General features: G+C 41.9%; 1 protein-coding gene across 2 annotated transcripts in view; it reads right to left on the bottom strand.

Annotated features, from left to right (window-relative positions):
- Positions 1-18,044, bottom strand: part of mmp16a (matrix metallopeptidase 16a (membrane-inserted)) — a 96,473-nt gene that overhangs the window by 63,708 nt on the left and 14,721 nt on the right. The window contains exons 2-5 of one of the 2 annotated variants that reach the window (XM_033639030.2): positions 11,948-12,096; positions 9,264-9,278; positions 8,754-8,876; positions 1,067-1,371 (exon numbers count right to left, since the gene is read on the bottom strand). In XM_033639030.2, the coding sequence (XP_033494921.1) occupies positions 1,067-1,371; positions 8,754-8,876; positions 9,264-9,278; positions 11,948-12,096 (592 nt within the window). The remainder of the gene's footprint in view (positions 1-1,066; positions 1,372-8,753; positions 8,877-9,263; positions 9,279-11,947; positions 12,097-18,044) is intronic. The other variant, XM_033639032.2, reaches the window with a different exon arrangement.

Below are 18,044 nucleotides of genomic sequence, written 5' to 3'. Positions count from 1 at the left end.
CAACATGAGACCTGCTAGCAGAGCATCAAAATCTGTCAGTGAGAGTAGACAGGGGTGTACATAAGCAGCCAGGGCTCGACTCATCCGTTTCCTGCCAATCCTGCTTCCACAACGCTCACTTGAAAGCTATGTTTTCACTTGTTGCTGCTGCACCTAGGGGTGAATAAAGCTCATCATTCCCAACTCCCTGCTGCTGCTGAGCTCTGTGCTTCTTTGGGGAGTAACGAGGTCAGAGCTTAGACGCAAAGTTTGCTGACAGAACTTTGTAGATGCAACCAGCAGCTCTACAGGTTGCTCTGTTGGTTGGTTCACACAAATTTGGTGGATCTTGAGTGCTATATCGGAGGAAACTGGACTTGACTGTGCTCCTTGAAAACGTTTCACCTCTCATCCAAGAGGCTTCTTCAGTTCAGCCTCTTGGATGAGAGGTGAAACGTCTTCAAGAATCTCAAGCAAATCCAGTTACCTACGATATAGCACATAAGGTTACCATGACCTAGATGCCTGAGAATCTTCACCAATACATCATTTGATTGCCAAAGTTTCTGAACTAGGAGGCTGAAATTTGGCATGGAGGTCAAGTGGGCGAAGGTGTGTGTTTGTGTTCATGCGTGGTAATGGGAGTAGTCTATGACAAAAAGGCGCAGAACTTCTACATGGACTCACGTAACATGACCAAACTTTACAGAAACTTTAAATAGACTTTTCAGCTTTTGCCACAACACCTTTCGTAACTCGCGTACAGGTTGGAGTGGACACAAATGTAAGGCATCATTAGACTAAGCAGCGTTCTTTTTCCATCAGTGATGTTTGGCTTTGCCTCGACAATTTAACCCTGCCCCTTTATATAACTCATAAACAGCTTGCAGGTCCCGTCACTGACCCCAGTAGAGAGTGCTTTTTTCTATAGCTTGCTTTGTTGGTCCACAAATATTTCCCCACCCTTTCTCGGCCACAGAGGTTGAAATTTGGCACAAAGGTCGCAGCTATTGTTTCAGAAATATGCCTGATATCAACTCGTGTAAAGCCATCATAAAATTCCCTAAGAGCACTTATAAAAGCTTACCGTCATGGTTGGGGTTGCCCAGTGTCCATGGTTCATCTGAGTCAAAGTGCGTGTCACCTCCTATTCCCGGCCCTGGAAAGTAGGCGTGGGCCAGGAAGCCACCCTCGCCGTCAAATGGCGAGCTGTCGCCATGGAAACCTGAAGCGAAGATGATGGTGATGTCCACGTCTTTCTTGGTCCTCTCCAGCTCGCTGTAGGGCACAGCCTCAAAGCGCAGCGGTGTCACGTTTTGCCAGACATCAAACGCTCGCCGAATGGCATCGTGGGTCTCCTCTGCACCCACTTTGGGTGTCACGTTCTTTATGCTGCAGAAACACGAGATGCAGGGGAGGAAAAGTTAGACTGGGAAAACACTAGAAGTCTTTGTAAACATTTCACACGAGCAGATAATTTTCTCTTATCATCATGCCCCAGTAAGCCTCGAATCGGGATTTCTCCTTCAACTGTCAGGATGAGCAAATCTATTGTAAATTGGTCTGATAAGACTCTTGGGTTCTCCAAGCGTTTGGTAAAACAAACACACCGAAAAGTGGCTTATTCTGCTGGATGTCCACTCAGAGGAAAAATGAAAGATTAGAATCTAATCAGGCAAAGTAAATAGCCTGCACCTCCTCTGAAGCATGAGATATGGTAGGATAGAAACAATAGTCAGTTTAGTTTAACTTGTTAAAACTCAAGGGCTGAAAAAAGAGAATACTACTGCACGTCAATCTACATGATCACACCACACCAAAAAATAAAATCTTCGTCACCATCACTGTTTTCCCTGCGTGCTGCCATTTCACGCTCATCGTGGTCACCAGCAGAGAGCTAAATGGAGCGATTTGTGAGAGAAACAGCTGAGTCCTCCCCTGCCGGCTTTGAGTTGCTGCAGGTGTGGGGAGAGGACGGGACAATTTCCTGCCACTGGAATTTATTTTCTAATTAAGGATTATCAACAGCCCACTGCCTGCTGAGAGCCCCAGTCTGGTTTGGGCAATCAAGAAAACCTCACTTCACTTTATTCGCTCCGAAAATATCTCAGTGTCACGCTCTATTAAAATTTGGTTTCTCTCTCGGGATAGACGGATAGGTATAGTTTACATCGACCATCTTAGACCCTTGTAAACACTCGATACTCTGTGTCTTCTTATGCCTTTAGCACATTGTCTGTGTTGGGCGTAAAGTTGGTTGGTTGATGTGCTGTTGATAAGTGCAGAGTGTGAATTAAGTGTGCAGCGTAGCAGCACTGTGCCAATTTCTTTTTCTGTTCTCTTTCACAAGTCTTCTTGCTCAGGTGTTTTAAGTAGTTTCAAGAATTCCCTTTTTCTCCTCCCATCCAGCCGGTTTCCTTGGTGCTTTCCCTGACACCTCCTTTCCTTTGTTCCCGTCTTAAATTTAGTTCTTCACAGCGTCTCTGTTTGGCTGTCAGGCTGTCATTTCCCATAACAGGAATAAATATTATCAGAACATCTTTTGTCTTTGACTATTGCTCATCTTCTTCTGCATGGTGGGTAGACTGCTGCAAGGCACATTTATATACTGCGTATTAATATTGCATGTAAGCTCAGATTAATTATTGAATCAAACTCAGTGAAAAGGGAAGCATAAAGGCCGGGTATGAAATATAAATAGAGTGCCACTGAATAACCGGCAATGTTCATTTAAAATGGTCTAATTGTTTAAAGCAAACCACAATCTGCTGCCATTTCTCTCTCTGCTCTTTCAAGAAGGACTTGCTGTCAGCCGACGACCACTTTAGCAAAGATGCTTTAATTACACTCTCACAAGATTTGGCAAAACTTTAACTTTCAGCTAATGATTTTCTGTTTTGACAGACACACACTCAGGTATCATGAGGAAATGGGATTTACGTAATTATACTGAAAGACAAGTCTACAAAAACAAACCATCAGAAATTAATTTGTTGAAAGAGGAAGCAAAGCTTTTGGTGTCAGAGATGATTGAGTGAGCAGATTTAATAGTCAATAGCAGCACTGCAGATACGTCTGCAAAGATAAAAGGGAATAATTAAACTGGTCTTTCTTTGGGTCAGCTGATGATCATCACTTGATGTTCTGACATGATTTATAGTGACTCAAATATCAATCGGCCTAAAGTTGAACCAACAATATTTTTTTGCTCTCACACCTGCCCTGTTTGGTTCAGATCAATCAAACTCAAGTTCATTTGTCCCCTAAGTGTGATTCATTTGGGCAGGTGTGAACACAGCAATCACACTCAGGTGTGCACCAAAACAACCAGACCGAGACCTTCTTGAAGAGATCGTCTCTGTCCGATTACAAATGAACTCTGGTGCGGTTCATTTGTGGTGAGAACGTGTGCGGACCTGGATCTGAACCAACTGCAGTCACATGACACATTGTTTGGGTTAAACATGAGCATGTTACAGTCCTGGAGGATTATTAATGTGCACCTCCTCCTGTACTGCCTTAATATGCACATTCAGCACATCCAATGCATCAAAACATTGTTTTCTAGTTGGAGCCGCGCCTCGTTTTCAAACTGTATGGTTTGACTAAAATGAACAATGACAGCAATATAGTCCATGATGAGCAGCGCTAAAATCAACCTGTGTAGTTGTCCCTCCATTGTGACATTACAAAGTGTCACATTTATCTTGCAAGTGTACTCTTCTTCAACGTTTGCTTTACTTCCTGGATTTTTCCCACATGGAAATTCTGACCAATCAAGAGCAGCTTTCTCACACAAGACATTTGATCTGGTCCGCTTGTAAATGCTGCCGTGAGAACACGAACCAACTCTAGGCAATTATACAACTTTGGAACAAAATTAGTCCCTGATTCGGACCAAGACAACTCTAGGTCTGAAAGCACCCTGAGTTAAACATTGTGAGGACACAGAGCAACATCAGCATTTGGAGTCGTATGTGTGTCCATCTGGTGAAGGTCCACTCTTCTTTAAGCTCTGGTTTTGGTCTCCACCAGTTCTTGAGGGACATATCTGGTTCCTAAACCGCTGAACGTTAAACTAAACTATGTTCTCCTACTAGTCTCAGACTTCGTCTATCTGCCGTTTGGTACAACCAGGTAATGTAAAACAAATCTGCTTGCTTTGTCTGAAACAACACTAATGAGAACAGTGAGAGTGAACCAATGTTATTATACAGTAGTTAAACTAAGAACAAAATCTAGGTCAGAAAAACATTTTAGTTAACTGAAATAAAAGTAAAAACTTACTGAGATGATACTGTGTACTAACAAATGTAACAAAAATATCTAGGAAACGTCTTTAGTTTTGGTCTTTCTCAATTTAGTCTAATCCATCAACACAACACGCTAAAAGCAGCAACAGTCCTGCTCTGATCTCTTATTGCTTGCCATGATATTTCTGGTGAATGATATCAATCTGTGTGTCCTCGACTGTCCTAAAACAAGTGTGAACAATAAACACTTGCATCTCGAGATTTGCCGGCATGCTTGAATTACAGAAACAATCTTGAACATCAAATTGAAGTGGTGTTAGTGTGATGGTTGGCTATTGAGTAAGCAAACAGCCTCTGTCTGATTGGGGCCACTTACGGAGGCAATACAAAATGGCCCTTTTGTCTTCTGAAGTGTTTATGCAGAGCAGAGAGAGATTTGTAACGTACAAGACAATCCTGCTATCAAATCAATATCAGCTGACGCAGAGAGAGTGCAGAGGCACAAATGTTTTCTCTGAGATTAAAATGAAAAAGAAAATGTTGTAGCACCTCAAGGGTTCTCCGTGAATACGCGTCCTTGTCTTGCTCATACTGGGGTTACAATGAAAGGCCTTAGCAGCAAGTGTAGCCTCTTGAGGAATACATAGATGGTTTCATTTGATTCTATTACCCACCTCACTGTATGTGTACCCTATTTTAGGGCAAGAGAGAAACACACGCAGGGAGAAGCTATAAAACCACAAATGAAAGAATCCCAACCTGCTCTGAGGACATATAAAATATTAAACTCCATGTTGTGAGGTGATAATGATGCCGGATGCAACTCATGTGCTATAATAGTACCTGCATGCAGAGAGAACTGTGGGGATGCCAAAGCTAATTAGTGCCTCCCCACAGCAAGTACTGTATGTGGCTACATGGAAACTAGCACACACCTGGGGCGGCAATGCATTTGTTATACTTTCCAAATGCCAGAGTTGTTTTTCTTTTTTTTTATACAATTATTTTTGGATGTTTCAGCTTACAGTTTACAGAATGAGGAAGACGAAGACCTCAAGCTGGACTCAAACCCACAACACTGCAGTTTTACAGGTCTACCTAAAGCCACCAGGAGAAAACTGACAGATTCAATGAAATGGAAACATGGAAATATTGTATTTTCTCTTACTCTACCTTATCCTAACATCAACCTAAAGGACACAAATCTAATCAAATTTAATAAGAAATACAAATCTAGAAAAGAAGAAAAATTTTAAATATTATAATATGTAATATTATAGCTATACGTAAAATGGTGGCACGGTGGTGATGTAAGGCAGCATGGTGATGCAGTGGTTAAGATACGATACAATACGATACGATGTAATGTGATACGATATGATGTGATACGACACGATGTGATACGATGCGATGTGATGCGATGTGATGTAATGCGATACGATGTGATACGATACGATGTGATACGATATGATGTGATACGATGCGATACGATGCGATGTAATGTGATACGATGTGATACGATATGATGCGATACGATATGATGCGATACGATGTGATACTATACGATGCAATACGATGTGATACTATACGATACGATACTCTACAATGTAATGTGATACGATACATTGTTGCAACAGAAACTCTGTGTGGAGTTTGCATGTTCTCCCCGTGTCAGTGTGGGTTTTCTCTGACTTCCTCCCACAGCAGTCCAAATAGATCTGAATTAAAATGAAAGTGCAGTGCAGTTGTTGATGTGGTAGTTTGTGCGGAAATATGCAAAATTTCCAAGGAATGACAAAAGGTTCACAGCACAAAGTCTAAAAGTTGAAAAAAAAAAAGTGCAGTGTACATGTTAAAGAGATAAAGTCCCACAAATTCAATTCAATTAAACTTTTTTTTATCCCATATTACAGTATCCCATATTACAGTAACACTAAGCACAGTAACCACAATTTTAACATTCACAACCAGTAACAACCAGACATCCAGTGGGTTCCCCAGGTCAGGGTCTCTGTCTGAGCCCAGTTTTAGAACAATATGGTATTAAATACCTGGCAGAAATATTCAAATATACAAGATAGAAGTGTTTTCAAGGAGGAGAAGCAAAAAACAGTGCCTAATAGGGCAACAACAGGAGTACGATGAGCACAAGGGTCACTAAAATTGAGCTAAAATGGTGGAAAAAACAGACTGATGACTAATAATCAACTTACTTAATTTTGCCTTATTTGTTGGGATGTCTATTGGACACCGCAACAAATCAAGTAATACTTTTACAGCAAGTTAGCTTAACAAGTGCTAACTATGTGTGCAACAGTGTAAGCAAATGTAGAGCAACTAAAGGTGATCGCCTGACTGCTCAGTTTGTTGTGAAGACAACACAGCAGCTTTACTTCGTTACTGCAACAACCTATGTATAACCTTGTATTTTGAACACTTTGATACTAATATTTCAAAGTGAAGATGATTCAAAGTGGAAATCAAACAGATAGAGCAGTTCAGGATTCCCAGTTATGGATGTCTTTATCTGATATAAAACGTCTAACTACCTCCACTGCACCAATTTGAGTTAAAAGGAGCAGCTGCAGGCACATCTGACTAAAGACTGGGGGCCAGGCACACATCCACGTACAACACACACACATATATATGCATACACACAAGCACACACATTTTGAATGCTCCCATCCTATTACATAACCCTAATCTGTCAGAGAGCACCCTCTGCTTTCCACTGGGGTTTCCTCCTCTCCTCTCAACTCATCGCTTTCTCTCTGCAGCTGCCTCTCCTCCAACACCCTCCCTCCACTCCTCAATTCCACCTATCCACTCCTCCACTCTTCATCAAGCCTGCTCATTTTCTCTTTCCAAATCCGTGCCGTCGCAGATGAACCAAGCACTTGTGAAACTGGCTCCAGTGTAATTTTTTTTAAAAGGAAAAATGAATAGGCAGGAAACTGGACAGTGTTGCCATCAGTGATATACAGTTCTACTTCAGCTGTACGTCGCTGATCCACTAGATTGTGTTCAGCATGTAATACTGCTTATACATTTATCCACAGGGCAGAGCAAAAATAAAAACAAGCCCACTTCTTGAGGATTATCCCATGAAACACAGGGCTGGGGGCAAGGGATGGGAAAGTACGTATAAAATATTACACAAACTGGGCTACTGACCTCACTAAATCAAAGGGGAAATATTATATAACACACCATATACATTATTACTCATGTAGCTGAAAGCCAGAAAATGTGCTTGTGAATTATAAAATTGGAGATGAGATCTCTGGTGCATGTATGACTCTTGCACTGACATTTTTTTCCCATTTGTGCGACATGTTCGGAAGGTAAAGCTGGCCGAGCTTTGGAGAACATGCTCTGTGCTGTGTTTAATGGTTGTAGTTCAGCTTACAGCAACGCTGAACTTTGGTTTTTAGCTTTTTATCCATTATATAAATTCTGTGTTCAGTAATTGCTCCTTTGATCCACAAGATGAAAGATAGGGACCTGTACAGGCAAAAGTCCCACCGAAATCTGACAGTTTCATATACGCTGCCACATCAGGGGAAGATGAAGACTGTTTTTTTTTTAAAAAAAAAGGCTGTAGCGGAGGATTAAAAAAAAAGAGCAAGAACTGTGTGGGAAAAATGATAGCAGCGTGTTTCTTTTTATGTCTCTCTCAAATGGAAGTGTATCTTCATGAAAAGGTCAATGACACCGGTTACGTCGTAAAGCGCTGTTTGTGTGCACATGCCTTTGTGCGTGCAGATGTAGGTTATGTCTCTGTGGCTGTAGGCAGGTACTGGGTTAATCTTGTTGACCGAACATCTTCACAACTGGACAAAAGCATCACTGATGTGGAGTCAGTGTGTGTGGCTGGGATTTTCTGTGCATGTCGGGGTGGTTGTGGGTATTGGAGGGAAACTGGATCATTAGAAAATGCTGTAATGACACTGCCCTTAATGGGGATGCATGATATATATTGGGCCGATAATGGGACATTTTTATAATTATGCATTATTCCGATAATTAAAATCATAGCCGATAAATTGTGCCAATAATACGAAGCCAGACTGCTTTAATTGATTTAGCAAGGGCAGCATCTGCACACCCGACACAGTGGGTGGCAACACATGTACTTTTAAACTTTGCTTGCGAGCCGCCACTAAACACAGAGAAGAACAACAACTGCAGTTGCTGTTAGGAGGGTAAAACATGTCACGGTATGGACGTCTTTCACAGCTCTAGAGGAAGACAACAGGATTGTGCTGAGGGTCTGATCTATGACCATTGAACAGGTTAGACACAGTGCTGAAGGACCGCCTCCAGAGTGTTAGTCTGAGCTAATTAGCAGCAGCGGCTAACATCCAACACACTAAAAGGCTCAACTCTGTTGTTAAACTTATTAATAACTGCTTACCATTGTGATGTTACAGTTAATCCACATCGGCGCATCACTAGCCCTTCTACCAAGATAACAAACCTGGCCAACATAATCTTAACAAATTCAAAACCACCCACCTGTATGTGATATGTTTGTGTTGCCACTTCTGTCCTGTGAGGGCGTACCGCCGTTTCCTGACACTGAATCTGGATGCACCTCCTATCTGGTCAGGAACTCCACATCTGGGCTTCTTCATCCACCTACAGGACAGACGAGAGGAGGCCACCGATCAGCACTGAGGATACATCGGTCATACTGCTGTGGGTGCATGTTTCTTATGAAGTGATGAACAATTAAAAAAAACAACCAATTCAGATGTTCAATTCAATGTAGCTCTTTACATTTAGCAACAGAAGTAGACGTTACTGATGAGTCTGCAATGATTCATATCAAGCTCTCTGTGCATTTGTATGAAGAAGCACTTCTAACAGCACAGAGATTCTGCAGGAGATGGATGACACACACAGGAAACACATACATGATAATGCATGAACACATGAAGCTATTTCAGAATCTAAACACAGCACATGCAATTTGTGTACCAAAGTACACATTCTCTTATGAATTACACACAAAAGACGCCTCACCTTATCGTGTTATCGCTGCTTCCACAGAGAGCAGCAGAGGAGGAAGAGAGAGACACAGGCATGCTGTTAGCTTATCACATTTCTCTCGGTTTCAGCCCAGAGGTTGGACAGCTGTTAGTCTGCATTCACACCGCTGGCCACCACATTGCCACGTTACAGTTCAGTGGCCAATTTGAGCTCACTGCTATTTGTAGCACGGATGGCATTTCAGTGTTGGTGGGGACAAATGTCAGTGAACACTGGTTTTAGTGATACGCAGGTAAAAGGATACTGGTTCGGGCCCAGGGGTTAAAACTGGGGTTTTAAAACACAAACATATATATTAGATACGATTTATTCCTAATATTCTCACATAACTAATATCACTTTGATCCCACTGCAAAGCATGATTTGATAATACCTCTTATGTAAGCCTCAGGGGGGTTTACCCTCCCCTGTATGCACAAAAGGCAACATCAGAAACACTCCTCTTGTCACTGTAGTTACGGATAAGTGAGTTCTTCCTGTAAACCGTCACCATCCTTTTGTGCAGCGTTCAGGTTTGACTCATCGTACGAGGAGCAACTGAACGCTGTCCCCGCTCTCCCGTCTTCCGCTGAGTATTAATACTTTGGCATTTTGCAGCCTTTGATCTGACAACAGAGGTGTACTCTCTGTAAAAGGCCCCTTTGATCAAATTAAAACGCCCCACTTAATCCATGTTAGGGTTACTCAGTGTCTGGCAAAACGACTCTGGGTGCCTTCAGAATGCAAAATGGGATAAATGAGAGACTCATCCACCACTTGTCCCCTATTTCAAAGATGTCTACACCAAATAAGTCCTAACATTCAAAAACAGTCAGTGACAGTAGCCTAGATTTGAGGTTACTGCATGTTTTACCTCCTGGCTGTTGTAAAATATCTATTTATGCCTGAGTGAAATCTAAATTTCAGCTTGTAGTGTTTATTAGAACATGAAAATCAACACCAACATATTAGGAATAATATCTGAGAAGTATGTCTCCCTTTAGGCTGTGCTGGTGTTTCAATAATTCATCTGACCTCAGGCTGTTTGACATGAGGAAAATATGGGATAACTGAATATTATGATACCACACTCCCCGACGCAGCTCCGTTACACAAGTAATGTAACACAAGTCATCCTTCTTAACCTAGCATGTTGTTTTTTTGTGTGTTGTTTTAGGATTGACCGCCATTTCATCTATGAAGTAAACAAGTCTTCGTGTGTCTGTCTTCGTGTAGCGCGCTTGACCCACGCTAAGACATATGAAGACAGAGCGAAGTCTAAAAGAGTAGAGCAGACTGTCACTTGCTCTTTCACTTATTTGAGCACTGGCCCAATCAGGCTGCTTTTTACGACCCTGAGCCATTGTGCAGTCTCTATCGTTGGACCCTGCCAAACAGCAAGGGTTCTTCCTAATTAGCCAAAGAGTTAACAGCAGGTGTGCAGCAGACAAAAACTGCGCTAACACTGTCTCGTAGACTGTCGCAATGTGCACAAATTTCGCTAAGCCCCGCCCCTTTGTGATGGTCCAACAAGTAGTCAGAGTAAGCATGGAGCCCACACTGTAACTAACTGCACTCCATGAAGAAATATTATCATATTTTTGGAGAAATGAAAGAGTGATTCCAGAGAGAAGCAGACAGAGGGGTCTACAGTCTGTGTTTGAAGGATATATCCAGGATGTCAAACTGACTCAGCAGCAACAACAGGTTAAAAAGACAAAGATAGTTAGAAGCTAAAGCCGAACTATTGGCTACAGATCACAGTGTAAAAGTGAACCACCACATCACTGCTGATCACCACACAAGACAATGAATATAAAGGGAAACTTTGCTGATATTGAACCAGCTGTGTGGCATCACAGTGTGTGCAGATGAACCGTGTTTGGCTTCACCCCTGTGCTGCTGCCAGCACCCGGACCTCCACTGCCAGTGTGATGACACAGAGCTGGTTGAATATCAGCAAAGTTTCCCTGCTTCCCTTCACTGGTTCCTGTACAGCAGGGTCGGTCTTTGTTTCACTATTATAATCATTACAAATCAAAAGCAGCATGTGTATACATTCAGTAGGCTATATCTTCAGTAGCTAGCTAGCTAACCCTACACTTTTCAGGGTCTGATTTTGGTTTTGGAACAGGGAAGAAACATATATCTTTTTCCAACCTCTCCAGGTAACGAGTATCATTAATACACGACGTGCCCCAGGCACAACATTTAGCTCCAAATCCACAAAACCAGCCTGAAAATGAAGATTTTCTGCATTAGAGTCAATGTTATCAGACCCTGTTCTGAGCCGGCCCGATGCTACGTTATAACTGGCCAGTGTCTTGGGGTGGGACTTAGTGAAGGGTCAATTGACATCACCTTTATCATAAAATAATGTTTTGTGCAGCTCTAATCACACATTTTATCAGCAATCAGTCATTTATTAACATGCACACAAGAAGCTAATACCAGACATGAACATTTACACTACTAAATTAAACAATGCTTCTTCTTTGTGCAAAAATAGGCTACATGTGCATTAAGACAGAGTCACAGAATAACTATGTCTTCCCTTCTGTTCAAATTTTAATAACTCCCACCCATGTTTCCTTGTCTTTGAAAGAAACTCATCATGTACAGACGTAAGAGCTCAAAGTCCCATAATGTTAAAATGTATTTAAAGGAGTGTGACTCACGCTATAGTGTTGCTATCCAGAGACCCTGTAACATTGAGGCCGTAGCGACGCTGCATGGCAGCGATAGCGGACTGCATGACTCGAGCAGAACGCAACACTGACATTCTGGGGTCTGCAGGGGGGAGGTAGCCATACCTCTGGAGCCATGCCTGTGGACAGAAACACACAGAGAGGGAGGGGTGAGCCATTACAGTAAAGGAGTTACCAGCTGTGAATTCATAGTAACGTATTTGTTAATGAGAAACACTCTGAATGTAATCAGCTGACTTTCTCTGAATGAATGTAATGCATAATAAAATATTCCTCGTTTTATTTGCATCATTTAAATGTCATCAAGATACAACTTAACATGAGAGCTACAGATAGGAGAGAAAGAAAAAGAGCAGCACACAACAGATTCAAAGGCACCTTTTCTGGTTAGGAAAAGGGCACGAGCGGAAAGAGAAATCTCTGTACAAGTTTATAGTGCAGAATGTCATCTGTTATCATGTCATTTGGCTTGTCGGGGAAAGGCTTTGGTGTAATAGAGCTTTCAGTGTGCCTATAAAATCCTGCCAGAGGGAATCACAGCTCAGATCTTTGGACCAGGGAGAAGATGGGGGATCGGCCGGGCTTCCCCACACAAGAGGCTTTAGGGATTTGGATAGTCTCAGCCTCTCTGTATTCTCTCAGTCTTCATCATAAAAATGCTAAACAGATTCGCCAACTGCTGCATATAGCAACACAGAGCCAACCAACTAATAAAAAGAAAATTCAACCAGTAAAAAAAAATAAAATAAATTGTACTGTGTGAAGTGTAGAGAAACAACACTAAAACACTGGCCTGGAATCTCAAAGACGCAATGAACCGTCAGGCTGTGTTTCTGCCTCAAACTTTTTTATTCTTTATTCTGCAACACTGTGCTGTGAAACCTGAGCTCCCTTTTTCTTGTACACAATGTTGTCGAGCTGCTTCAGTCATTTTGGAGGCCTGCTGCCCAGGAAAGCATACACACTGAGAATGAAATTCACTAAACAGGGAGGAATGCATGGTGTGAGAGTGGGTGAGGAGAATGCAATAAAAAGGCAAACCATTATTCAACAATGGAACAAATGTGACTCTACAGCTTCTGTTACAGTGAGTGAGCCTCATGTCAGGCTCTGAGCAGCAACAATGAGCTCTTTAGAAACTCACTGGATGGGCTGTTTGTAGATATTCAGAAAGTGCTGCACACTGGGACAAAAAAGAGACGCCTGTTACAGCAGTACGTGATGGATATCTTTGTGATTTTTGTGATTGCCTACAAGTTAAATCGAGCTTGAGGCCTCGGCTATCATGTAAATGGGGAAAGTTAATGAGTAACATTTCTTTTCTGCCGGTGTCTACATAAACTAAAGGGATGCTCTGAACACTGTGTGTGTATATGCGATGGCAAATGGTTGAGTGCTGATTGCGCAAAGCAGATCCTCATTTTAAATGTAACAGAATATTAAATAACAATATAGTGTGGGGATTACTGAAGATTTTTTTGCCAAGAGTTAGATGAGCAGTTTGATACCACTCTCATATCTGTCTGGGTGTCGGGTGAGACCCCGGCTCATTCAGCAATAAAAGAAATCTGTCTTTCTCTAATTCATATATTCACTGAGCTGTTAAGAAATATTTTGTGTGTCAGATTATTTCTTGTGCAGACGCAACCTGCAGCAACGCTCATGAAAGCTGGCACAAAAAAAGAGTAGCGTCCAGTGCCCGACCTTGCGTTTTCCAGGTGGTTAAAGATGCGGCATGTGTACAACCCCTAATTTCCAGGGCTGGTACCTGCGGTTATTCCACAGGCTAGTTAATAACATGTCAGGCAGGAAATCCAAAGTGTGGGATCATTTTGAGAAGGTGAAGGACGAACCCAAGGTGATATGTAAACTCATCTTCATTGGTCGACTACAAACATGACGTATTATCTGAAACATGGAAGTAGCTACATGCCCATTAGCCCACAGCGTCATTAACAGGCGGCTCGCTCAGTGTGTGACGTGCACTTGTAGATAAAATATAGGCCTATATTAATGAAGGTTCATTAGTACGGTTTTGTATTTCTCTGTAATGTAGCACAGTGTTAACAATGTTACTGATACTATTCTTTCTCACACCTTCAACTCAAACCACCAAAATATATCATTTCATAATTAAATTAATATCATAAACATGCGGACGACTAGTCGACCAATGGCCCTAAATGATGACTATTGGTCGACTATGAAAATTCTTAGTCGGGGGTCCAAGTGGTTTCCAGAATAACTGAAATGCTCACGTGTGCTTTAATTTGTAAACTGTGTCTGTATCTGCTGCCATTTTCTTGCTCGTTTCTGATGGTACTGTCCGTCTGCAACTGTCACCAGAGACAAGAAGGGAACGAGACAGCTCACTCCTTCGCTGCTGCCATCATCAGATTCGGAAAAAACAATGTGTGTAATCCTTTCTTACAACTTGCCTGATGTGAGCTGTTAGATTTACTAGCCCGGCTTGGCATTTCACTTGCCTGGGGTGATCCTTATTGTTGAGCCCTGCTGAATCTTACATCACTACAGCAGATATAACAGAAAGAGCCAAAGATGCAGTAACACATAAATCAAAAGTCTTTCATGCTCCCATTAAAAGGGATAAACAGACAGGATTGTACAGTATCTGAGCCAGGCTGCATCTTTGTAGTTTATCTGTGCTGTGATTGGCACGCTGAGAAATCCCTGATGCTCTGCCTCCTCACAGCCCAGCCCCTGAGGACTGTAGGTAGGCACATGCACAGATTAACCCTCTGAGGGAATGACATCATGTCCAGCTCCTGTCGGTGTGGCAGATGTTTAAAATGTTATGCATGTGTCATGGGTCACATTTATTTACATCTCCTTATGTCATTTTTCCTCCGCTCTTCTTTCTTTAATTGTCCGTCTTTCTCTGCTCAGGTCTGTTTCATGGATTTCCCACTGCCTCTCTTTCCCCCGTCGCCCTCAGTGAGTGGGTGCTAACATTATGATGTATGTCATGTTCTCTTACACTCTGAGTACACCTCTGGGGGAGAGAGGTGCATGGGTGAGATTTCCATTCTGCTGCTCAGGTACTGAAACCGCAGCTCCATAATCTGACACACACGTGCACACATACATGCACAAGCTTAGATGGAGACACTATACACTTTCATGAAACACTCTCACAAGAGATCTAACACACGCTAAAGCCCGTCAACAGCCATGAAAAACACAACAGTATTCGGTGGGTCAGACAATACGACAGCCACACACGATGCACATACATGCTGATCAACAAATCTCTCTCCAAAACGCACTCATATATTGGTGGAGAAATTTGGTTTGAGGTAAAAAAAAATAATACAAAACTAAAAGTAAGTTTTTGAAAGCTTAAACCATGATTCAGGTTTGAAAAGCACAAATAATTGATCGACCCTCCGCTACGCTCTGCCAAGTCTGGTTTGTTTTGAGCGGCTTTTTCTCCCTGAGTTTCAGATCTTTCCCCTGTTAAAATAGTATCACAGACACCAGCAGGCAAGGCTCAAAGGGTATGTTTTAATCTCTGAAGGAGTGAGCTGGAGCCCGGAAAGGCATGCACACAAACTTAAATTAAATCTCTGTAACACAGCAAACATTACGAGCGTGGCACACTTATTGCAGACATTTAGATCTTACTTTTAATCCTTCAGATCTTATTTTTAACTTTCAAAATCAAGTTGAAACTTTCAGAACTCTTGTTTATCCCTCCAAATCTTCAATTTTATAAGTGTAAATCTGATTATACCTCCAGCAACATGTGCATTACATATTCACACTCAATTACAAGCATGTTTAAGCATCTGTAAGAGCCTGACTTGTTCTTTCCTGCTCTTTGCATGCATCTTCTCTCTGTCATGTCACCCTCTAGTCCCTTTTCCTCCTAATGTCTACTCTCCCTTCTCTTGTCCTATAATCATCTCCGTCCCTCCCTCACATCTCCTCTCTGACACTGGACAGTTCTTTATTGTAACCACGACTGGTTCTGTCCTGTAACCACTGCCCCCGTGAATTCCCCGCTGCTTCTGGGGTGAAAGACGGGGGGAAAAAAAAAAGCACACAGTTTAGACGTGGCACTGCATATTTAGCTTAACAAAGTCCAAACACTGCGAGGCTGTTTTGCTCCTGCAGTCTCAGAATACTGCACAACTGGTACATTGCACCTGCTTTGAAAACACTATAGGACCACATTTTCAGTACAGAAACCGTCTATTCATTTCAAAGGAATTTGCATTTACATTAACCTTTTTATGTCAACATAAATGTGTGTACATATACACTTCTTAGATATATTGAAACCCTGCTCAGAACATAAAGAAGCGCGTATGAAATGCATGTGCAGTGTGAGCTACACAGCTATTATTCAAATGAGAAGCTGCGATGAAAACAAGACGGTGAGTTGTTTTTTTTCCAGGAGGTGTTGGCAGTATGTATTAAGTGAGGCGGTGTGATGTGTTTGGGCTCTCAGACAATGCAGCCATTATCAGATACAGAGATGTATTAGAAAGCGGCGACGGGGAAAGAGAAAGCTGAGGCTGCTGTTAGATATGTCTGTCACTCACACATTGACAGGATATTGGACTCTGTGTGTGTGTGTGTGTGTGTGTGTGTGTGTGTGTGTGTGTGTGTCTGCATGGAGGATGTGAGTGAGGTTGGGGGTTGGGGGGGTTGTTCAGAGAATGAGATGGAGAGACAGGCAGGATATGGAGGGTGTAGCTGTCACACTGGTTCTTTTTATACAGGGAAACTGCGAGACAGCACTATAAATGAACGCAGCAGAAAAACACAGACTGATACAGAATTACAAACGAGTGTTTCACAAACTTTGACGTTACATGATTACACGCTGAAAGGAGTGTTTCAATGTTTTAGTGCTGCACTACAATAAAGTTAGGGTACTTCTTTAGTCTAACTTTTAGTCTCTGGTATATATCAGGCTCCAAAAATGCCATATACCACATTTCGCAACCAATGGCATATTTCTGTTACGCCTCTCACCGCCAGTTTGCAACGCTGGCTTTCTATTATTCATTTGTTGCCTCCAAGCAGAGATAACCCAGAAGACATCACTACAACATCATTCAGGCTGTGCTCATGCACCATTCGTAGGTATACCTCCAAAAAGTAACGCACCAGAATTCATATTTAACCTTAGTAATCTCGAGTAATTTGTGTATCTCGAAAGCTATGATCGCGTGACCAATGCGCTGATGCGCGCAAAGGTGGAAGTAGTATAGTGGTGCAGGAATGAGTCCCTAATCAGGAAATGAGTCAGCATTTTAGCACTCCCAGTTACCTTGTCTTGAAGTCAAATGGTTTTTTTGAATGGGTTTTTGTTAGATGCCTGAAATAAGGTCTGTCGTAACAAAAGGTCAAAAGACTTAATACCTCACTTAATACCTCACTTGTGACTTTCAAAGCCTTTAGGTGTCTTAAAAAGGCGGCTGCTAACAAGTGGTTAAATGAGACTATAGAACGTCATCATGCTGAACATGGCTTCAGGGCCTTGTTGTGGTGGCGACATTGAAGTCATGGGACTGTGGTGTAGTTCGTTTATAGCCTAATATTAGCTTTTTACCTTTGGAGATTACATTTACACTTTAAAAACTATAAAAGTTGTGTTTATTTGTGAAGATTATTTTGCTGAACCAAACATCTAAGTATCATAAACATGTGTCCCATTGTATCCCATTGGCTTTTGAACAAGGGCAATGCTAACTTCGACATCAGCCAACAAGAAAACGTCAGCCCTGCAGCACTCTGAAAAGTAAAAATCCACATAAAGAAGCAGATTGTGACTTTTCCCCAGAAAGCCAGTGTTCACGTCCCGTGAAACCAAGTGAACTTTGAATTGTTTTAAGGGATGTTGTCACCATGTTTCTTTTCCTAAACCTAACCTTCATAACTTGCTTAAATCTAATCTACGTGACTTTTCATAAAGCACATAACATGACGACGCCCAACCACATTTCTTCTTTCCAAACCTAACCTACATAACTTTACTTGCTTAAACCTAGCCTTTCTAACTGTACCTGCCGAAATCGAACCTACATAACTTTAC

The sequence above is a fragment of the Epinephelus lanceolatus genome, chromosome 20, assembly GCF_041903045.1.
Source record: "Epinephelus lanceolatus isolate andai-2023 chromosome 20, ASM4190304v1, whole genome shotgun sequence".
In the NCBI taxonomy this organism is placed as follows: domain Eukaryota; kingdom Metazoa; phylum Chordata; class Actinopteri; order Perciformes; family Serranidae; genus Epinephelus; species Epinephelus lanceolatus.
This window is presented reverse-complemented; position numbering and strand designations above follow the sequence as displayed.